This window comes from Urocitellus parryii, chromosome 12 (genome assembly GCF_045843805.1).
Source record: "Urocitellus parryii isolate mUroPar1 chromosome 12, mUroPar1.hap1, whole genome shotgun sequence".
NCBI lineage: Eukaryota > Metazoa > Chordata > Mammalia > Rodentia > Sciuridae > Urocitellus > Urocitellus parryii.
Window position 1 is genome coordinate 15,537,292 of NC_135542.1, and position 23,157 is coordinate 15,560,448.

The following is a 23,157-nucleotide window of genomic DNA, read 5'->3' on the forward strand; positions in this document are numbered from 1 at the left end:
TATTTTGGGATTTATGTGTACTTTGATGTGTGTGTGTGTGTGTGTGTGTGTGTGTGTGTGTTTGCTCTGTATTTCATTCCCGTTTCCTTGTTCCTGAATTCTTTTGGATTTTTGAATATTTTAGTATTCTCACTTTAATTCGCCTACTAAGTTCTTTACTATTTGTAGTTTGTATTCAGAAGCTGCTGTGGGAGGTGACTTCCCAGTTCATTCAGAGTTGACATTTGCCACTTCAGATGGACCTCACCACTGTGCAGGTCTTCACCCTCTTGTCTTTCAGTGTAGCTGTCATCGTAGAAGGGACATAAAAATCCAAGACCATTGTACATATTTTAAAAAGCAGAAGAGAACAATAACCTATCATATTGGCCCACATGGTTGCCATTCATATCCCTTTCTTCTGGTGCGATTTCCTTTTGCCTGAAGAGCTTCCTTTAGCACTTCTCCTAGGGTAAGTTTGCCCGCAATGAATTCCTTAGTGTTTCTTCATCTGAGAGTGTCTTCAGGTCACCTCCATTCCCAAAGGACATTTTTATGGAGTAGAGAATTCTGGGTTGACAGGTTTATGTATTTTTTTTCTTTTGCCACTTTAAAAATGTCATCCAGCTGGGTGCAGTGGCACACGCCTGTAATCCCAGCAGCTCAGGGCTGAGGCAGGAGGATGGTGAGTTCAGAGCCAGCCTCAGCAAAAGTGAGGCGCTAAGTGACTCAGTGAGATCCTGTCTCACAAGAAAATGCAAAATAGGGCTGGGGATGTGGCTCAGTGGCCAAGTGCCCCTGAGTTTAATGCCCAGTACAAAAAACAAAAAAAAACTCCAAAACCAAAAACAAAAAAGCCAGGCCACCCGGTGGTGGTTTCTGATAAGGACTCTGTGGTCATTCTACTGTCACCCCACTTTTTTTTTATGCATTGTTTTTCTCTGGCTGCTTTCAATGTTTCTTCTTGGTTTCAGTTTTAGTAGTTTGATTGTAACACCGGGCCTTATCTTGCTTGGTGCTCACTGAGTTTCTTAAATCTTTAACTTGATGGCTTTTACCAAATTTGGGACATTTTCAGTCATTATTTTTTCAAAATTTTTTTTTTCTGAGCAGGGCAAGTTCTGTGACCTGGGAGGCCGACAGAATCACAAGTGTGAGACCAGCCTGCACAACTTAGTGTGACCCTGACTCAAAAAAAGGGGGGTGGCGATGTACCTCAGGGGTAAAGCACCCCTGGGTTCAAGTCTCAGCACCACAAAAAAGAAAAAATAGTGTTTTTTTCCTCATTATCCTTTCTTCCCTCCTCCTGAGACCCTGAGGAATGTTAGACTCTTGGCTTTGTACGACCTGTGAGTTTATTTTTCCATCTATTAATCGATTTCCTTTTGTTGTTAAGTCTGGACAACTCCTCATACCGACCTGTTTGGATCCTCTGACTCAGGCCCCCTGTGCTCTGGACTGGCTCCATCAGTGCATTGAGTCTGTTACTAAATTCTGTCATTTGGCTATTATTTATATATTTTTTTCTCAAGTTTCCGTTCAGTTCTCTCCTGTTTCTCTGTGCAATGGGCTGTCTTCCCTTTCACTGTGAAAGGCTGCCCTTCCTTCTTAGAGCATGGTCACAACCACTGCCTCAGGGTCTCAGTCCCACACTGGGCCATCTTGGAGTGGTCTCTTGATGTCTCTGATTTTCTTTTCCCTTCAGAGATGTTGAGATTTTCCTGTCATTTTGGACCGTATCCTGGACATCATGACTATGGTGTCTTGTGCTGTGAGTCGTGTTTAAATCCTGTTTTGAAACTGATTTTTGTTTTGTTTTTTTGGTGGTGTTGGGGATTGTACCCAAGGCCTTGTGCCTGCGAGGCCAGCCCTCTACCACGGAGTATGTCCCCAGCCCCTTGATACTGACTTTGTCCAGGCGGGCAGCCTGTTGGGCTCCTGCTGGGGTCCCTTGCCTGCTCTGGGCTGTGGTTTCAGTGTGAGATGTTCTTAGCTTTGCAGGGTCATTCGGATCTGGTTAGTGTGACAATCCTGGGCCTGAGACCAGCCTGGGTCCCTGTGACTCAGTTCTGAAAGCCTTTGGGATTCTCTTTGGGGTCAGCTTTGGGGTGAGCTCAGACAGTCATCTACTATTTTATGGGACTGTTTTCTTGAGCTCCCTTGCTATGTCCCCCCCCCCCACACACACACACCTCCCAGGTCCCAGCAGCCTGCCCCTCCACACTCTGGACAAAACTCAGAGTTTTCATTCCTGTGACCATGCCTATCTCAGGGGCTGACAAACAGTTTGGGGGTGAGGAAGAAACGGGGATCCCCCTGTGCTCTCAGGACCAGGGCTCCTCTGCTGGGGGACAGTCCCCTTCCTCAGTTAGAGGTACTTTCCCGGCTGCCCCAGGCCTTGCCACTGTCATTACATGGCCTGGGACAGGAAACAGTGAGAGGGGCTGTTCACTCTCTTTGACCTGCAGAGGGTCTCTTTCCAATTCCTGGGACCAGAAATACGAGGGCTTCTTCTGGAGATGTCTTTCTTGGTGTCTTGTGTCCAGCTCTGGGATTCAGGTGCCTCTGAGTCCAGGCTGGGAGAACGGGACGCTCAGCACCAGCTGGGTAGTGTCCTGAATCTGGTTCCTCCCACATCCTGCTCCATTTGCTTCTGGGGGTCCCCCGAGAGCAGCTGCATGCACTCTGCCCAGGCCCTTCGCTGCACTTGGTGGCAGAGAGGGACAGCTTTCTCTACTTGATCACAGCTGAAGTGACCCAGCCGTCATTGTCCCCTGCTCATCGCTGTCCCAGTCCCTCTCGCTTACCCATTTGGCTGTTCTTTCTCCACCCTCCCCCGCGCCCTTCCCTGGGACATGGGCTTCAGGGCAGCAATGGCCTGGCTCTTGTGGAGGACCATGGCCACTGCGCCATCTTGAATTCCTGGCACACAGAGCACCCCGGTAAGTGCTTCTTCAGGGCTGATCTACCTTAGTCATGAGGACTTTGGGGACGACTGTTTCTTTCTCTCCTTCCCTAGATCCTCTCCTGCCCACACGTGCTCTGCATGTTCTTCAGAAATGACCTACTGGTCAGGCACCAACACACAGGGACAGGCCGCAGGACAGCTAGAGGGAGCTGGGAGAAGAATAGACTGTCGTGTCCACTAGGATCCTTCCACAGCCGGCGCCGGGAGGCTCAGTTCTTGGGGGACCCATTTCCCTCCTTCCCAGGGAGGGGAAGTCATTAGCTCAGGAAAGTGACGAGTGCAGGGTAGCTGGCTTCAGGTGAATTCACCAGTGACTCAGGCCTTGCCCCAAGGTGGGGGGGAGCCACGCAAGGGGGACGTGGATGTTGGGCTGGGAACTCTATCCATTCTGACAGTCCCCACAGTGGAGGCTGTAGGACACAGCCTGTTCCCTTGACGTCACAGGACACAGGCCCAGCTGGACACAGATAATCTCTTTACTTCAGTCACCTCAACACTCCCTGGGTGGCAGGGTGCAGGGAGGTCGGGCTGGGGGGCTGAGGGTAGTGCTGTCTCCAGGGAACCTGGCTCCCAGTGTCCCTAACAATGGTCAGAGCAAGTCGGGTGCACTCCAGGGTCAAAGGACAGCTAGCAGAACAGACTCACAGGAAATGAGTCTTCCAGATACCCCCCCACCCCCACCCAGAGGAGCTCGGTGTGGCTCTGCGAGGACAAAGTTCTGAAGCACTGGCTGCTGGCAGAGTCCGACAGGAGCGGCTGGTTAAGGTCCACCCTGTCCTCAAAATGGGACAGGACCTGAGCCGCTGGAGTCCATTGGTGATCTCTGGGCTCTCCTGCTGCTCGTGTGCCTGCAGGCCAGAGGTCAGCCAGCAGTGCTGACCCAGCCACCCAGGCCACCCTCCGCTTTCCTATGTCCATGCCCAGCCCTTGCCCACGCCCATCTGGTTCCCGTGGCCAATCACCGGGGCCCTGCAACTGGATTCCGAGAGCTGAGGAGTCACCTGGACCCCAAGAGCCAGCGAGGGAGCTGTGGGCGGGGTAGGAGGGGAAGGATGCCTGTGTCCTCACCCCTGACTTCACCGCTGTGAGGCCGGGAACCTCCCAGGCCACAGGATTGGTGGGTTTAAATATGACACCAACAAAACACAAGGCCAGGACCGCCCAGTCATGAGTACCCTTGCCTCCAGTTGCCGTGGGCAATTGCTGTCCCCTGGTGCCTGTGCTGTGCCTGGAGCCCAGGGCCTGTGACGTGGCCACGTGTGGAGTTGAGGAGTGAACAGTTAGAAGCCCCAGAGCGCAGCACCAAGGGCGGTCCTGTTCCCGCCGGCTCTGACCACCTCCTTCCCCTGAACACCCTCTGGCTGGCCGGGGATGCTCTGTGCAAAGGAAGCAGAGCCAGTCCCAGCAGAGTTTGCGCACACAGCTGCTGGCAGGGGACACTGCTGGAACCTGTGGGAGCAGGAGACTTCCCAGCAGCACAGGTGACACTACTGGAGCCTGTGGGAGCAGGGGGGCTTCCCACTGCACTGGATGGCGAGGCCAAGCTACGGGTGCCATCGAGTGGTTTTGGATGTGCCTCTGCCCTGGCATTTGTCCCAGGCATCCAGGCAGGGCACAGCCGTGACTCTCACCTCCAGCAGACCCGACCAACGCTGGGAGGTCAGGAGATGGAGAGGGATGTGGTTCTGGTGCGGGGTCCCTGGCTTCAGGGCCTGGAGGACTGGGAGGACAGGCAGGACGTGCAGTCACCCACTGTGGCTAGTGTACTGCTAAGGAGCGCTCCCCACAGGACCCCGGGCTCCTGGCCAGGATGTCTCTGGCGCCCTGACAACCCCTTCCTGTTGTGGAAGCTCAAAAGTGGCATTTAAAATCTCAGAGAGGTTTTGCTGGGAAAAAAAATATCGTGCTGCCTGAAGAGGAGGTGGTCCTCAGCAGCAGCCGCCGCAGGGCCCTGGGCCTGTCCCAACCCTGTGTCCGCCAGCCAGGCTGACTCCTGTGCCCCTCACCTTCTGGCCCCTCTCCTGTCCCTGTGCTTCAGAAACTCGAAGCCAACTCCTGACACCTCCTCAGATGAGCAGAGAGGCAGTGGGGACCCTGGACCAGTCCTACTCCTGCTCCTGCCGGCGCCAGATGCCCCACCCGGCTTCCTGCGGAGAACAGGCCAATGCTTAAAAAAATAAAAAGGTGGGACTTTGGAAGAAAATCCCACAGTGAGCGATGTTCCCAGTGGGGCAGGGGCAAGTCTTGGGTTCCTCTGAGAACAGGCCTTCGGGGACTAAGGTGACTTGGTGACAGGGCAGGAACCAGTCCCTCGGGGGCTCGCACCTCTGCAGAGCAGAGGTGCCGCTAGGAAGGGTCCGCTGAGGCTGCCTCATGATGGGCAAGGAGAGGGTCGTCCTGCCTCTTCCTGTCACCGAGGGCAGAAGGGGACACACAGGGGCGCACCCTGGAACCCAGTTCCTGGGGATAAGTGGAAGTTCTCTGGGCCAAGTTCACACCTGGCAGCCGCTGCTGGGGTCCCTTCATGCCAGGCTAACTTCTGAAGTTAAAGGCTGCTCTGATTTGAATGTGAGTCCCCCAAATTTCAGGGGTTGGAAGCCTGGTCCCCAGGGCCATGTGAAGAGCGGGTGGGGCCTGCTGGCAGCGGGTGGCTCTTGTGGGGCCCGAGTTAGTTTGAGAGAGTGCGTGGTTCCCCACCCGGGGGCTCACTTCTCACCTGGCACCCTCTCTCATGCATTAGCTCCTGCTGTTGTGATGCCATCTGCCGTGAGGCCCTCACCAGAGGCCAGCTGGTACTAGTGCTGTGCTCTTGAACCTCCAGAGCTGTGGGCTAAATAAAACTCTTTTCTTCATAAGCCCCTAGCCTCAGGTATTCTGTTATAGTAACAGAAATGAACCCATACAAGGACCAAGTCTAGGTTAAGGGCTTTGAGTAAGTTAACTAAGATGTAGTCCATAAGTTTCATAATATGATAAATCTCTAAAAAAGCCTCTTTTAAGATGGCATGCTGCCAAAACACAAGTACCTCATAGGTACTTTTAAGAGTCTAAGTTAATTTTTTTCTAATTCATTCACACTTTTCTTCAAATAGCTCTCTCAAATTTTATTTGCACGCAGGTTTCTTAAAGGTTTGCATGGATGAGGCAGAACATGGTAGGCAGAAGAAACTTACCATGGTGTCTTCCCTTGTGTGTCAGCTGTGACATTTGCCAGCTCTGTCCTGAGCAAACTGTTTATCCCACCTGGCTTGTTACTTCAGTAGTAGTGGGGAGAACTGGCAGGTTAACCCAAGCGCTAGGCACACAGTAGGTACTCAGCTAATGCCAGCTGCTACTGCCTGCTTCTAACAGCAAAGGCTAGGGACCTTCCACCAGAAGTCACAATTTCACTCAAAACACAAGACGGAATGAACTCCTCTCTGTTCTCTAAAGGGACCAGGCTGGAAGGATTTTTTCTTGTTTTTTGACAGAGCACTTACTATGCTGACTTGAAAAGGAAAAGACGATTCTGCTTTTGTACCTAATTAGGAATAAATAACATTCAAATATCAGACAGAATTAAATGCTTAAATACACTTAATATCTCAAACAACAAAAATTTTAGTAGCAACGATCATATATTTTATGTATTCTGGATCCTAAACTCTTATCAGATATGTGGCTTGGAAATACCTTCTCCTGTCCAGTGCACTGTCCCTTCACTTTCTTAAATGGTCATAAATTTCGTTTTTTGATAAAATCTTGCTTTTATAGAAACTGACATTGCCAACTTACTTTTTTTTTAAAGTCTTCAAATTTAGATGTGACAGTATTTCTTATAAAATTTATTTTATTGTTTTAAAACCTATTCAAATTATATAACTATTTCTTTAAAAACACAATCTGTACCCAAAAAGGGGGTGAGACCCGAGTCCCATGGGCAGCTGCCTTTGGCTCTGGAGCTGGGGCTGGGCCGCTGGGTCAGGCCGACAGCTTCCTTACCTCACCCAGGAAGTCATAGGCCTGCTCTGAGAGGTCGAAAGGCTGGTGGGCCCCATCTGGGGACAGGAGAGCGTGCAGGGCGCCCCCATGCTCCTGGTTCTGCTTGAGGAAGTCAGCGATGGCCCTCCAGCGAGCCCCCTCGCTCTCCTCTTCTGCCCAGTGCAGCGGGGGCAGCAGCGTGGAGCACAGGAGCGGCCATGCGCAGTCTTGGTAGACCAGGAGGAAGGTGGCCTTCAGGCACTCAGGGTCTCTCTGGGAAAATGCCAAAACCACAAGTGACCAGGACGGCCCACTCGCTGCACCTGAGGCACGACAGCCACCTGGGGGCGGGGTGGAGGGTGCCCTGGGGCCCGGCAGGGGGTGCAGCCGCCTGGGGCGGGGGCAAGGTGGGCAAGGAGGGGAGCTCGGCCCTGCCCAAGCCTCCAGGGCTCCGGAGACCAGGGTGCTGCAGTAGGATGGGTGACAGGGAGGGCATGGTCTAGGCTAGACAACCAAACACAGCAAAGCTGTCGACTCGGCTCCACCACAGCCTATCAGAGCCATGGTCACGCCCTGGTGGTGGGGATGGATGGCCATGTCCTGCATGGGGTCCAGAGAAAGAAGACCCCAGGACAAGATTTGCAGCCATGCCTGGGTGGGGTGGGGGCCCTCAGTCCTGAGGGTGTCAAAAGCTCCCAGTGACAAGAGTGATGCATACCAGCACCAGCTGCGGTGGGTTTCAGAGGGCCCAGCAGGCCCAGGGCAGAGCTGTCACACGCAGCAGAGCCCACGATGTGTCCCCAGCTGTGCCCATGCGAGCACTGGGGTCGTCCTATGGGACTCAGGACAGTGTCTCGACCCCGACCCCTGGGTTTAGGGGCATTAGCGTGTCTTTATCCCTCATTCCTTGCAGGTGACCACCGCCTCCATTCAGGAACTGGCCACCGTGGACTGCAGGTCCGAGCAGCCTTCTCGCTCTTTACAGGGACACAGGGAGCTCAGCCACATGTGCCCTGTCTGCGGCCACTTCTGCAGCACAGCAGAGCAGCTGCTTTGAGTCCAGGGCCTCACACATACTAAGTGAGTGCTCTACAAATGAGCTTCACCCCCACCCAGAGTTGAGCAGTCCTGACAGAGGCTATGACCTACAAAGCCAGAAATATTTACTATCTGGCCATTTACACAAAGTTTGTTGCCAGGCGCAGCGGTGCACACCTGTAACCTCAGTGGCTTGGGAGGCTGAGGCAGGAGGATTGCGAGTGTGAGGCCAGCCTCAGCAACTTGGCGAGGCCCTAAGGACTTAAGTGAAATCCTGTCTCTAAATAAAAAGGGCTGGGGATGTGCTCAGTGGTTAAGTCCCTGGGTTCCATCCAATCCCCCAAAGAAAAAGGCTGCCAAATCCTGGATTACAGAAGTTAAACCCCACCATGGTCCACTGTCCACTGCAAGTTCCACGTGCTGATTGCCACTCAACAGAAGGCAGAGCAAGTACTATTTCCGATATGTGACGCAGTTTAGGCTGGCTTCCTTTCGCCTTCTCTTTCTCTGCTATGGGTATTGAGAGCTAGAGGAATTTTTAAAAGTAAGGAACATTGGAGAGCCAGCCAGAAGGGCTGGTTCAGAAACTCCTTCATTTCAATGAGACTCAGTGACCTGAGATGCCTTTGCACATTCAGACCCGATCATGCACACCCTTCTTGGAATGTGCACTGTGACCACAGTGACACAGTTTCCCTGACGGACAGCAAGCACCACTGTGGCCACTTGGCTGGAGAAGAGCCATTATGGGGCTGGGCGGGGCTCAGTGGCAGAGTGCTTGCCTGGCATGCATGAGGCACTGGGTTCCACCCTCAGCAGCACATACAAATAAATGGAGTCTACTGACAACTAATCAAATATAGGAAAAAAAAGAGGAGGCATTACTTGAATGCAAACAACAGCGCTGCAAATACGAAGTCAGTGTAAAAATCACATTACCTTCTCCGATCTTTTCAACATGCTTTCTCTCTCAGCCCACGAACTCTAGAAAAGCGAACAGAAAGAGGTCAGTCCCATGTCCCCACAGCACTTCTGCAGCTTGTCTCTGAGGGAACCTACGGGCAGGGTTAAGAACAGTATGGAGTGACGGAATGACCCAACGCACCTGCTACTAATCACCAGGTACCAGACCCACACGGCAGAGGTGTGCAAGGTGCCCCAGGAGCTCAGTTCTTATAGGTCAGAACCAACTTAAGAGAACCAGCGGCAGCCACATGCTGTGCGGTCTGCACTGCCACAGGCTAGGGCTATGAGCTAGCATTGAGCTTCCAAGGTAAGACATCAGCGAGAAAACACTGCCAGATGCCACAGTCCTGCTGCCATGCTATGCCCATGGATGGGGGAGATAGAGTGAAGCAGTTTTGCAATATTCCCAGCCTGCCCACAGGCTTCACAAAAGCTCCTTTAGAGAAATAAGAAACTCCGGGGTAACTGATCCCATGGGGTATGGACTGGAGTTCCCAGCGCCGGTCCTGGCAGCTGGTGAGCCTGGATGGAGCACGGCCAGCCTCAGGGCTGCCTCCCGGCCTGGGTGCAGGAGGCTTCCCCTGCCGGGGCCTAGTTTGTGGTACACCTGCAGGCAGCACCCCGTTCTCGGGAGGGAGACTCTGGGGTGCTCATGGACACGGGTGCCAGGAAAGAGAGTCTCCATGACAGAGAGGCTGCTCCAGGGGTGATCACAGATGAAGCCATTGTGAGAAGGTTCTGGAGTGCTCAGTTTTCACTGCCTCATGGGACCACGGTTCCCCACACTACTGACTATTCACCATTGCCTGGAGGTCCTCAAAGGCCTCAAGAGGCCCCTTAAAGAGCCAGAATACTTTACTAATCAGGCCAGGCACCATTCTTATTATTAAAAACTAATCACATGCTGAGCATAGTGGTGCACAGCTGTAATCCCAGGATTCAGGAGGCTGAGGCAAGAGGATTGCAAGTTTGAGGCCAGCCTCGGCAATTTAGTGAGGCCCTAAGCAACTTAGTGAGACCCCATCTCAAAAAAAAAAAAAAAAACCTATCAAAACTGCACTTATTTAAATACATCAGGAGGTACACACACTTCATCATGTAAATCTGAAGACAATATGGGTTAATGTGAATATCACTGAGCAGCATTTGACTGACTCTGCGGTAAACTCTGCCTATTGTTGGTGACATCCTGCACCATCTTTCACTGAGCAGCAGCCAGTGGTCAGCTCTTTCCCGCAGCCCTGCTCTGCACCAGGCCCCTTCTTCCTCTCTGCAGCAGACAGAAGCCCCTGCCCCCGGCTCCCTTCAAGTCGGGTAGCCCACAGAACTACTGCTGGCCCAGGCACCCTCAGGGCGAAGGCTGTGAACATCCCAAGGACAAACCTCCCTCCGTCCTCTCCCTGTTCCTGCAGGGACAATGGGCAGCAGAGGAGGCTGCTTGTTCTAGTTCTGGATGATGCCCTCAGGGTGGGCCTCTGCCAGCCCGTACTCTTGGGGGACCATGGAGCAGGGTCTTCGCTGACCCAAGCTGGGCAGGGTCCATGAGTGAGAAGCCAGCCAGGCCCATGTGGGCTGCTGGTGAAGCCTTGCTTGTCCTGTCACACTAACAGGTCAGGGCAGAAGGCTGGAGAGTGTGGTGCAAACACTCTGCCATTTCTATTATTTATCAGACAAAGATTCACTATGGAAAAATTAAGAAAATACAGATTAAAATGACCCATGACCCAGAGGCCATCACTGGTAGTTTCCTGGAGCATCATCTTCCAGATGTTCTCACAGACCTCCCCTGTGTGTAAGTAACACGTGATCACATGTACCCACACCTGCCCAAGAACGTGCACACACGCATGCAGCTCTCTCCGTGGATACACCACCTACACGTACCCAGTGCGTCCCAAACGAGGTGTTTTTCCTTTATGTCGCAACAGACTGCATGGCTTTCTCCATGTGTGCTCCGTGGCCCAGCCTGTGGCCTAATTGGCTGCACCCAGCTGGCCCTTGGTGACAGCCCTGCTTGGCCCTGATGAACTCGGGGGCCAGTCAGGTCACTGCATGTTTCTAAGCCATCTGCTTCTCAAGGACACGCAGCCGTCGGCTAGCCTGGCCCTGAGGTCCCCCTAACAGAGACGTTCCTGTGGCAAAAAGGCCCAGCCCTCAGTGAAAAGCTGCCCGGCACTAGTGACTTCAGAGGAAAGCAAGACCAACACTGCACCGTTCAGTACAGCCCCAGGGGACCATGCAAGTGGCCACAGCCATGACCTTTTTGCTGAAAAAGGTCCAAAGAGAATCTTCTTATTCCCCCACCCCAGACCAGTCAGCACACAGTCAGTTGCAGGTCTAGAGATCTCCAGGGATGACCGAGGCCTTCCACCTTTGCTGTCAGGCCCTCTGACCACCCTCCTAGCCACTGAGTCCCCAGAGCCCAGCTGCTCCTTCCTGCACATGGGCTGAGGAGGAGCCCACCTGCAGCACAAGCCTAGCGGGAACCACTCTCTGTACCCATGCCCTCCACACTGGGTCCGCGACCTGGCCCATGCTCCGTCACTCCCTGGCCTGCACCCAGCATGCCAAACCAGAAAACAGCTCTCCTCTAGAATACTCTCCACTGATTCCTTCCTGCCTGGAATGTCTGCTCAGTGTCTTCACCTGTCCTCATGAGTTGAAATCCCGGCTGGCCCAGCCCAGAGCTCCTTAATGAAGCACTGCTGCCTTCTTTAAGTCGCCATGGCCCAGGGCACCGTCCTGCTCTGGGCAGCACCTGGCATGAACACGGGTCCTCTAATGTTTGTTAATCCTGACATATTAGCTTGAGCCATGGGGACCCGCCATCTCATAAGGCCAAAGCCACTGGACACTGGAGATGTCGCATGCTCTGGCCTAACGTCCCTGCTGTTCTAGACGTGTGGACTGGCCCTCAGGGGCGCTGCGTGCCCTGACTCGCCTCTGAGAACTCAGCTGGTGGGTTTCTGCTTAAAAGCGTCCTAAAGGACGTCACTGGTGGTCATGTTAAGCCCAGAAAGAAGCAGGCACAAAAATGCCACAGGGACCATAGGTACCTCGTGCTGCTGAGTCGGGGGGGGGCAGCCTGGCAAGAGCTTTTACCCTGACAGCAGAATAGTCCTGGGAGACAGAGCTAGGTGACAGAGCTCACTAAAGCAAAGCCAGCAGGTGAATGGGCACCGTCTACTCACCCTGAGGGCGTCCATCACGTCGGGCTGCTCCAGGAGCTGGGGGAAGGTGGCCAGCATAGGGTGACTAATCAGATCTGAAAGACACAGCACAGAGTCAATGCACCTCTCTGCCCTGCGTCTAAAAACACTCACATTAAATGATTGGGCCAAATGATTTGTTAACACCCACCACACACCTTGACCTCCAGGAGGCTCAACGCGGTGCCCCCGACCCCCTTGTCCTGTTTCAGGGAGTTTAAAGCGATTCCTGCTAGGGTGCGGGTCACTGGGCTCTCAATGGGGAGGCTGGGAAGTTTATTTCTTCTCCTGGGGTTTCTTTCACATTTCCACCCCTTCCTCCTATGAGGGTGGCCTGGCAAGAGGAACTTCCAGTTAGGTAGCCTTGCTCCCGGAGGGCGGGCAGGAGCCAGGAAATGCCAGGGGAAGGAGGGGGAGCCGCTGCTCAGGGTGACTCCAGCCCCTGGGAAGGACCCCAGCCTTGGGTAGGTGCCAGTGGGTGGTGGTGGGTGAAACTGGAAGGATCCAGAACTGGAGGGCCTGGCCCCACGGCTACAGATGCGTAGGACAGCACCACAGCACCGATGGCCCACAGGAGGGTGGCACAGGAGGCAGCTGGCCAAGGCCCCATGCACTGTGGCCTAATGTCCCTGCTGCTGTCCGGTGCCTGAGCCGGCGACTCCTGCAATAGCAGCAGGTCACCTCCGACAGCTCTGGAGGAGGAGTCCTTGGGGTCCACAGGCAAGGCACCAGCAGTTGGTATCCGGCTTCTTACTGTGTCGCTCCTCTGCAGAAGAGGAATGCTGGGGCCCACGTGGGGAAGGCACATTCCCTGCGCCGAGCTCCTCTAAGGGTACCTAGGCCCTTCATACGGGAGGCACCTTCCCCCGGTCACTTCTCCAGGTCCCACCTCTTAACACCACTGCTGCAGCGACACTTGATACACAGAGGGGCTTCTGAAAGAGCGAATCTATTCTATAATTTTGTGTCCTCACTAAAGAAAAACCCCTCCTCTTGATCTTATTATGCTTATTCTGATGATCAAATGCAGTCAGCCATCTTGAGTGATCTTCTCACCTGCAGGAGGGACTGACTATTAAGCCTCATTCTCTTTAATAAGTCATGTCACACTGGGTGTAGTGGCCCATGCCTGTAATCCCAGCAACCAGGCAGGCCAAGGCAGGAGGACCGCAAGTTCAAAGCCACCCTCAGCAACTTAGCAAGACCCTAAGCAATTTAGCAAGACCCTGTCTGTAAATAAAAAATAAGAAGGGCTGGGGATGTGGCTCAGTGGTAGTATCAAAAAACAAAAACAAAAAGAAGTTGTGTCACTTGTGAAGTTTTTCTAGAGTCATTAAAATAAACTCAACAGGCTTAATGATCCTCCCTTAGCGTATGGCCTTGCTTAAAAATGGCTGCTGGGGCTGGGATTGTGGCTCAGGGGTAGAGCGCTCGCCTCGCTCGGGTGGGACCTGGTTTGATCCTCAGCACCACATAAAAATAAAGGCATTGTGTTGTGTCCATCTATACCTGAAATAAATAAATAAATATTTTTTAAAAAATGGCTGCTGACTTTGAGCTGCCAGGTACCAGGTGGTGAGTCCCTGGGTGTGGACTCTGTCTAACAGGAGTCAGGCTGCTCTTTCACTCACTCTCCTGTCCCCTCTGGCCTGCCTTCCCTGGTGTCCCTTCAGCTCCTGCAGCTTTCCTGCCTGGGCCTTCAGGTACGCTACCCCTCTCCCCAGAAGGGACCCTTTTAATCTCCTCTCCACGCTTCCTTCCTCCGGAGCACTTCCTGTGGAGGCGGAAAGGCTCACCCCTGCACTGCTGGGTTGAGGGGCAGCCATGCCTCTGTCACTCACCAGGGCCAGCATCACGTCTGGCACACAGGACAGGACACATCTGCTTACTCATTTATTAATGAGTTCAAAGGCTATCCAATAAATTTAAACTATTTTTCTTTTTAGAGGCAATTCTGGTAACACATTTCTCTCTCATTGTCAATTCATTCATTCATGTAAGAAACTTGATTTCCTAAAATTATTGGACTTGGAAAAAATTCAAACTTAAAGAAGCTATAAGTAAAGCTAGCGCCCGGAACCCGGAACACTCCTTACTGAGTGCGCTGGTTTTATTCCACTGGCACCTACACTTCATGCATTAAGAACCAGCTATTTAGGGTGATTCTGGTTTCATCCCCCAAAGATGCAGGGAGAACTTATGGAACAAAAACAAATGATTCAGAAACAGAAAGAGAAAATATGATTATATCTGTGTTTTAGGATCTCCAACCTCCTGAATTTAAAATGAGAATATGTGGAAGAATTTACATGCACTTGAGCTCACGAAGTTCAGTGTTCTGAAGGAGTCCCACAAAGGAAGGGCCAGGTGCACTTCTAATATGGTGTTTCCAATGTCACATTTACAGGCAGAAGACAGAGGGTGGCACGGGTCACACACACTCAGGAGCACAGAGCACGAACACACAAGGAAACCACGCAGGCCCCTTACCAGCACTCTGCAGGCTCATCCTATCCCTGAGGAGCACATCTCCAAGAATTTGTCGATAAAATATCAGCAGGTGGACGTAGCACATCCCTCCGATCAGTGTTTCTGGCAGCAGGCTGTTATGGAAGGACAAAGAGGCAGTCACTAAACAGCCCCTAGGCTGGCCAGCCAACAGGGCTTTTTACTGTAATTACTCTAAGGAGAGGCTGCAAGTTTTGCTTCATTACTGGAAACATTTTAACAACCTAAAGGTGAAACTTCCACTCCAGCTGGCCACATTAAATTCCAGACGACTTGTATTTTAGGTGACACTTTGGAGTCTCAGCTCTGAGTTGCTATGCTGGCCTACACGCCCACGTCAAAGGTCAAGTAAAAAAGTCATCAAATACAAGTTCTGGAGAGCAGGGGATTAGGGAGCTACAGGCTGTAACAGGGCATGTGCTGCCACGCCTGCTGCCAGTGCAGAGGAAATGCCAGATCAGACAGGGCAGGGTGGGACACGGGGGTGGGACAGGCCTGTGGCATCCTGACTTGGCCACTTCCTGATTGTGGATTAATTAACTTCTCTCCTGTGCTTTCGTTTCCTCGTTTGTGGAATGAGCGTGCTACCTTCATTTCAAGGAACTGGGTGGGTTAAAGGTGGCGTGCAAGGCCTGGTGCAGGGCCCGAGATGGGGCAGGAACTCAGGGCGGACAGAAGACTCAGTACTGAAGTTCAGTTGGTATCGGTTGAGAATAGATGGTTGTGACTTTAGGATACGACCCACTACTCCCATGGTGACCACAAAGACACCACCTCCAGAACAGACACCAAGGAAACTGAAAGGGAACCAACTGTATCACTATAAAAATCAATTCAACGTCAGGGGAAGCAGGAGGGGGAAATGAGGACAAAAACTCCAGGACACTCAGAACAACCGCCCAGTGCAAGGCCCGCCCACCAGCGACCACTTTATTCATTTATCTGGTGCTGCTGGGGCTGGAACCCAGGGCCTGGGCACACTGGGAATGGGCTCTGCCACTAAGGCTGTCCCTATCCCCGACCAGCAATTACCTTAAGTGTAATAGATTAAACCCCCCAATTCAAAGACACAGATTGTCAGATTGGATACAAAACGAGATCCAACTATATGCGTTCCTATAAGAGACTCACTTTTACACTCAGAAGTTATAAAAGAAATCTTAATTTTATAAATTAACCCTCTATCTTAATTAACTCCAGAGTTTTAGAACAATTATCCTAGGGGCCACATTCAGGCTTCCAGCTGGCTGGAAGGAAACGTGATCGTGACCCTGGGCTGGCCTGATCGAGGGGATCCCCGTTCCTAAGCTTCCTGGGAACTGGAGCAGCACCTTGCCCACTGTCCAGAGGCATCGAGGCATGGTACAGGCCAGTTTCCCCCACCTCTAGGCGGGAGCAGCCTCAGCCCTCTTTGAAGCCACTCAGGTTCCCACATCTACTCCTGACCTAGGAGCAGAAGACTGGCAGCCTCAGTGCCTCGTGCACCCAGCAGTCATGCTGCGACTCCAGAGGCTATTCAGCCCCTGGCCCCCATGGCCCGTGTTCCAGCTGCTGCTGAGTAACAGTGGTGGCTGTGCTGCACAGGGGAAGGGTGGAGCCCTCCTTCCTTCCTTCCTTCTCACCCCCTCCTTTGCTGTTTGCTGCCCACCTCCCTGTTCATCTGTCTGGCAGGCACGGCACTCCCACAGTGGGCACGCCTTTCCTTCTGGCACCTTCCCACTCCATGAGGCAATGCTGCTTACCTTTTTTTTTAATTCCTTTAGAGAAACCTCCTGATTTTTCCAAACCTAAGATGGCCAGAAAGTTCTGTGTCACCAAAGGTTAGCTGAGTTGAAGAAGTAAGAACATATCCTCTTGACCTCACACGGGGACCAGCAGTCTCTGGTGGCAGAGGTGCTGTGATTGGGGTGAATGGGCCTCAGGTAGGCCATATCCTATTTATTTTTAGCAATAATATAACAGCATTAAAAGAGAGGAAAAGAATGCATCAAAAAGGCAAAGGGAAGTCCATTTCTAGCATCGCCACACACACGTGTACACAGCTTGCTTCTACAGGCCAGCGCTTGTTGGTGCTCAGAACTCAGAGTTCAAATTCGGAGCTTCCCCTCCCCTAAGGGGCTGAGAACCTGATCACTGCAAATTGAACCCTTTGTACAAGAGCTCCAGAACGAGAAAGGTAATTCCTATTTAACCCTGAGAGAAGGCTAAACAATATAGAGCACTAAGTTAGATCTGGAACAGCTCCAGAGTCAGAAAGCCAAGCCTTGGGGAGCCTGAGACACCTGTGTGCTCCCTGCCACGTTGACAGCACCCCCTAGCCTGTCCCAGCCCAGCCAGCTCACTGAACAGTCTGCTGGGCCCCTGTGCAGGACCCTGGAGCTCTCTCCAGAGAGCACGGGTCTGCCCAGCTTCATCCGCATTTTCAAGGTCTCCTGACACCCACAGGCTACACTCATGTAAGGCTGTGGGCTGGGGCAGCTAGGGCCCTAGGGGACAAGGGGCTCTGAGACAGATACTGGGCTTCCTGCTCTTGGAGCTGCTGCTCCACTGTTCTGTGCTCGCTGGCGTCCTGGAAAGACCCCTCCTGTCTCCTGTGAGCAGAGACGTGGCTGAGCCAAGGTGGAGCTGGTAGGCAGGACAGGTGGGGCTGGAGGTGGATGCTCCTTGGAAAGAGAGGAGAGGGCTGCAGGTGCCACACTCGCTCCCTGCTCTCTGCAGGTAGCAGGATGGGTGGCGAGGATGCCCACTTGGGTCAGTCCTGCCTTTGCCCCTCCAGGTGCTCAGGCAGGGCAGCCACATCCTAAAGTTCACATCCAGCCCCTGACCTTGACCTACGTACACTGCAGCACATGGACCAAAGCTTTGGAAAGGCCTAGGGCCTCTGGCTTCACTGCCATGGCCTGCTGTCGGTGAGCCAGCCTGTCCCTGGGTCACACCAGCAGGGTGCCCAAACCCACCCTTAGCATCACCAGGGGCGCACACGGCAGGATCCCGCCATGTGCAGAGGCAATGCCAGGACAGCCCAAGTCTGGGTAAGTGGCAGGGGCGGCAGCAGCAGGGCTCCTGAGAGGCATGCTCTGATACCAAAGGTCTGGGTGCCCGTGTGCACTACACTCAAGCGAGAGCCTCAGTCCCTGAGGTTGGGGACAAGGACCCAGGGCCCTTCTTAGTAAGCCAACACACAGAAGAGTGCTCCTAGTTTCATCCACCCCCTGCACCACAGTCAAACCTGACCTTGAGATGGTGAAAGGACCTAAAAGCTAGTATCTGGAGCCACAGAAACTGCCGGAAGCGCTGTGCTGACAGGGCTGTGTGGGTGCCCTGGGCTCCCGGAGGAGCGGCTGGCAGCAGCAGAAGAGGGAGAACTAGGCCCCATGGGATCCGGCTGGGTCCTGACAAAGACCGCTACTGTGCTGCTCTCCTCACACTGGGAAAAAAACCACAATTTTCTGAGGAAAGATTTGCCAAAAAAGGGCCACGAACATCCAGGAAAGAAAAAAGAGGCGGGGCAGGTAAGGAGAGAGATGAATCCCCAGGAGCACGTTATTAACAGTTACTGAAAGACTCAACACCGTGTGTGACGACAAGCACCTGTCAGCTCTGGAGAAGGAACAGGGGATATTTAAAGCAAGGCCCTGACCCAGGGGCGGAAGCCACCACTCAGGCTGCTTCCCCTGCTGCTCCCCAACCTGCATCAGGCTCACCGTCTCGTGTCCCCTGTGTGACCTGGAGGAAGGCCCTCTTATCCCTCCAATCGGTTAACAACTGTTTTAAATTCCTCAATCCTACCAGCTGCGTTGCATCTCTTCATTTGAACAAATTTCAGGAAATGGCACCACATATCTATCTGGTGTGCACTGACATTTATTTGGATATAAAATAATTATGATATAGATAATTATAGCCAACACCATTGTGTTTCCCTAGAGCCAGGGACTATAAATATGGACTAAGTGTTTTATATACTTGCTTTCAATTAAACCTCATTACAGCTGGAGGGAATTGATATTGCTATTATCCCCATTTTAAAGAGGCAGCCACTGAAACCCCGAGAGAAGGTTACATGACTACAGGGCATCCAGTGAGAACCGGAAGCTCTGGGATCTCCCCAGGAAAAGGCAAATGAAACCATGGTGAGAAACTGCTGTTCACTTTTTAAACTGGTCTAAACAGAAAAATCATACCATATGCTGCCAAGAACACGGAATCACTGAAACACGTGCACAGTGAGGGTGAGAGGGTCAATGGCACAGGCGTTCAGGGAAGCAGCCAGACCAACACCAGATGTAACGGCAAACCCTCTGCTAGGCAGTCCTACTTGAGATGTAGGTAGCCTCACGTCCACACACGCAGAAACGTGTATGCAAATATTTAGAGCAGGTTTACTTATAGTTACCCAAACCTAGAAAAACCCAAATGACCACCAACTAGAGGATGATAAACACATGGTGGCATGTCCATCAAATGCAGCAGTTACCATTTAGAATGAACAGGAACAAATCACTAACACAGGCAACAGCGCGGACGAGCCTTGGATGTATGATGGTCCAAGACGCCAGACTCAGAGGCTGCAGGCCGCATGAATCCACCTATGGCATCTGGGAAAGGCCGAAGTGCTGGGGAAGAAAACTGAGGAGTGCTTCCCCGAGGCCGGGGCTGGGAGCTGACCACAGAGGGACACAAAAGAACCTTTGAGAGCAAAGGGAATATTCTTTGGATTGTGGTGATTGTCACGTGATTGGTACATTTGTCAAAACTCCAGGAACTGCAACCCCCAAATCATAAATTTTACTGCATGCAACTCAAACCTAAATAAACCTAACATTAAAAAAAAAAAAAGTTCATTCTGTAGTGACTTGGCCACATCAGTGTTTATAGCAGCTCAATTCACAGTAGCCAAGCTATGGAACCAACGTAGGTGCCCTTCAACAGATGAATGGATGAAGAAAATGTGGTTTCTATACACACAAGAGAGCATTACTTAGCCTAAAGAAGAATGAAACTATAGCATTTGCCAATAAATGGATGGAAATGGAGATTATCATGCTAAGTGAAATATGCTAGTCAGTCCCCAAAAACCAAAGGCCAAATGTTCTCTCTGATATGCAGATGCTAACGCACAATAAGGGAGGGGAGGGAAGAAGAAAAGTTCATTGAATTAGACAAAGAGTATGAGGGGGAGGGAGAGGGGCTGGAAATAGGAAAGACAGCAGAATGAGTGGGACGTCACTTTCCTGTGTTCATATATGAACCCCCGACCAGTGGAACTCCACACTATGTACAACCACAAGAATGTGAAGTCGCACACCATGTATGTAGGATATGTCAAAGTACATTCTCCTGTCCTATAAAACCAAAAAGAACAAGTAAAAAAAGATTTCCCTGAAGATAGGCCCAGGCATTGGGAAGTCTCATTTGTTCAAAAGTAGCTGAAGGATTTATTACCAAGTCTGTCACTTGAGCTAAGTGGTAAAGAAGAGTAAATGATGCTAAGCTTTATTATTTTTCTATTTCTCTTCTGCTCTTTGGCAAAAATAATTAATGGGGGAAAAAGTAACCGACAAGAGACAGCCAAGCAGGGGGGACCCAAGGCAGATGCGACCTGGGGCCGAGTGCCCTGCGGGCACTGCCCGGGAAGCGGGACACACCTGAGCATGCTCCGTGACCTTTGGGTGAGAGACCTCAGTTTCACCAGGAGTTGAGGCTGCCTCCGCATGGTCATCATCTGCTGGAAAACACTGCCTTGCGCTGTCAAACAGAAACAGACCCACAGCTGTCAGCGCTCGGAGCGGGCGTTTGGTAAGACTATTAAGTGAGAGGTCAGCACAACTGGTGGTTACAGCAGGCAGGAGGCGCCCACATCCCTCCGGCTGTCAGAAGAGACCTGGCGGTGACAGCAACCTGGGGCCTCCCTACAGCACCCCCAGCCACTAGGGCAGATAGCCGCAGCAGCACGCAGGGAAACGGGGAAGGGCACATGCGGCCCCAGGAAGAAGCACCTGCACCTCAAACCCCAACTCCTTCCTGTTCCAAGGAGGAGAGAGCCTGGCACTGGGGCAGCAGCCAGGGTTGGTGTCCTGGACCACACAAGGACAGGAGGGCTGAGGCGTGCGAGGGGGCTCCAGCCGTCAGCCCACAGCTCCCCGAGGGAAGGCCCATCTGTGCTGCCCTCCACTCCCTTCCCTGGTGTCCCCTGGCCAACAGACATACTGACGGGTGCTCCATCTTCCTGGAGGGTGGCTGGAGGGTGAGGTGGCATGCATGTCACGATTTCAATGCCTACACGCCCCGACCCTGAAATGGGCCATCTCTGAGGCAGCCGGCTTCACTCACTCTGTACCTGCCACAGCATCAGCTCAGCATTCAGCGACAGAACTAACGCAGGGCCCCATTTCTCACGATTTTCAACATTATAGTCTTACACGTGCTACCAAAATAACAATCACTTAGATAAAAATGACTAAGATCACATCACCAAATGGCACATCTTAAAACATGTGAATCCAAGTAGAAACTGTCATGCTTACTGGAATATGGCTGCCTTCTCTGAAGCCTCTGCCATTTGTTTCATCTTTAAGGAAAAGGAGGTGCCACGGTTTGGATCTGAGGTGTTCCCCAAAGGCCCACAAATGAAAGGCCTGGTCACCAGCCTGTGGCACTGAGGGAGAAGGTGTGGGACCTTTAAGAGATGGGGCCTTATGGGAGGAGGCTAGGACACTGGTCAGTTGAAGATACTGGACCCCAACCCTTCCTCTGAGTCCTGGCAACCATGAGATGAACAGGCCTCCTCTGCCATGTGCTCCCACCATGATGTCACAGGCTCAAAGCAACGGCCAAGCAATCATGGACGGAAACCCGCGAAGCAAAATAAACCTCTTTCTTCTGAAGTTGATTATCTTAGGTACGTTGTCACAGCGACGGAAAGCTGACAGAAGGCAGCGCACCACTGCAGTACCTCTTCTGGACACTGAAGGGTCCACTTCAACACCTTTTTCATAAGGAGTGCCACCATTCAAGAAGAGCTCGTAAGTTCTGTGAAGGAATAACACACTATGATGGCTGCGCCTGGCGGGCCTTCCGTAGACACCCGAACCAGAAGTGAAACATTTTTAGCACAAATGTATTCATTCTAATTATGTCTCATTGATGAGTGAGAATGACAGTGTTGACCCTTCCATGGGGTGTCATCTCAGCAAAGAGACTCTGTCCCAAGCATCAACACAGGAAATGTACTTATATGAAAATGAGAAAGACTTTTGTTATTAACATGGGCCTGGGGCTGTAGCTCAGTGGTAGAGCACTTGCCTTGCACACGTGAGGCACTGGGTTCGGTCCTCAGCACCACATAAAAATAAACAAATAAAAATAAAGAGTTTTGACTTGAATGACTTGTAAATAGCAAGTAATTACTGTTTTTAAATGTGTTGAATCAATATTTGAAATTAAGCCATTATGAATTTACATGATTTTTAAAATAAAACAGTAACACAGATCGTTGTAAAATGTTGGAATGGGGGCTGGGGTTGTGGCTTGGAGGTAGAGCACTTGCCTAGCATGCGTGAGGCACTGGGTTCGATCCTCAGCACCACATAAAATAAAAAATTAAAATATTGTGTCTACCTATAACTAAAAAATAAATATTTAAGAAAAATGTTGGAATGGCATAGACAGGACACGTAAAAAGTGAAAAATTCCTCTGTCCTTCCCCCTAGTTCAGTAAGTCTCCTGCCCTGTCTGTCACCCACCCTGTGACTCCCTGTGCCTCACAATACACATCAGAATGCTTCCCTATCGATCGAGCTCCACCTCCTAGGAAATAACTGGGACCTCACTTTGCCAAGGTGGAATTTTGGATGTTTCCTTATTTTTTTTTTTCTAAGTATAAGTGAAAACCCTGAACATATTTTTTAAAGAATCATAAGAAACTTGAGTTTCTGTATTCACTCCTGATAATGGGGCGCCCCTCCTGCTCCGGCTAGGATGAGGCTAGAAACTAGGGTTCAGTGGTAAGGAGGCTGTGCAGGGCATGTTATCCAAGTTAATCCTCACCAGGAGCTTGTGGGGTAGGAATTATTCCCCCAGATTAAAGGTGGGGGGAATTTGGATACTGTGGCACGTACCTCCTGTTACACAGGCAGTGTGGGACCCAGCACCCTGAGTTTCCGTAATGACAAATTTAGAATCTTGGTCACCATCCTCCCTACTGCTTGTCCATCTGTAGCCCTCTGTGAATGTCCTGTTTACATCCTAGACTTAGATCTTTGTTTTCCCCATTTCAAAATTCATATGAGCTGGGTGAGGAGGCACATGCCTATGACCCCAGTGACTTGGGAGGCTGAGGCAGACGGATCACAAGTCAAAGCCAGCCTCAGCAACTTAGTAAGGTCTTAAGTAACTCAGCGAGACTCTGTCTCAAAATAAAAAATAAAGAGGGCTGGAGATGTGGCTCAGTGGTTAAGCACCCCTGGGTTCAATCACTGGAACCAATAAATAAATAAATAAAAATTCAGATGATCTTTTCCTTATTAA

The 23,157-nt window shown here is 51.7% G+C and overlaps 1 protein-coding gene across 5 annotated transcripts in view; it reads right to left on the bottom strand.

The window, feature by feature from the left end:
• Positions 1-6,828: 6,828 nt before the first annotated feature.
• The window catches only part of LOC144249673 (nephrocystin-1-like), a 47,002-nt gene continuing 30,673 nt past the window's right edge, over positions 6,829-23,157 (bottom strand). For 4 of the 5 annotated variants that reach the window (XM_077791811.1, XM_077791810.1, XM_077791809.1 and 1 more), the window contains 6 exons: positions 21,584-21,660; positions 20,277-20,376; positions 14,611-14,723; positions 12,103-12,176; positions 8,885-8,929; positions 6,829-7,180 (listed from right to left, as the gene is read on the bottom strand). In XM_077791811.1, coding sequence (XP_077647937.1) covers positions 6,908-7,180; positions 8,885-8,929; positions 12,103-12,176; positions 14,611-14,723; positions 20,277-20,376; positions 21,584-21,660 — 682 coding nt within the window. In that variant the 3' untranslated portion in view covers positions 6,829-6,907. Of the gene's footprint in view, positions 7,181-8,884; positions 8,930-12,102; positions 12,177-14,610; positions 14,724-16,370; positions 16,416-20,276; positions 20,377-21,583; positions 21,661-23,157 lie in introns of those variants that run through there. The other variant, XM_077791812.1, reaches the window with a different exon arrangement.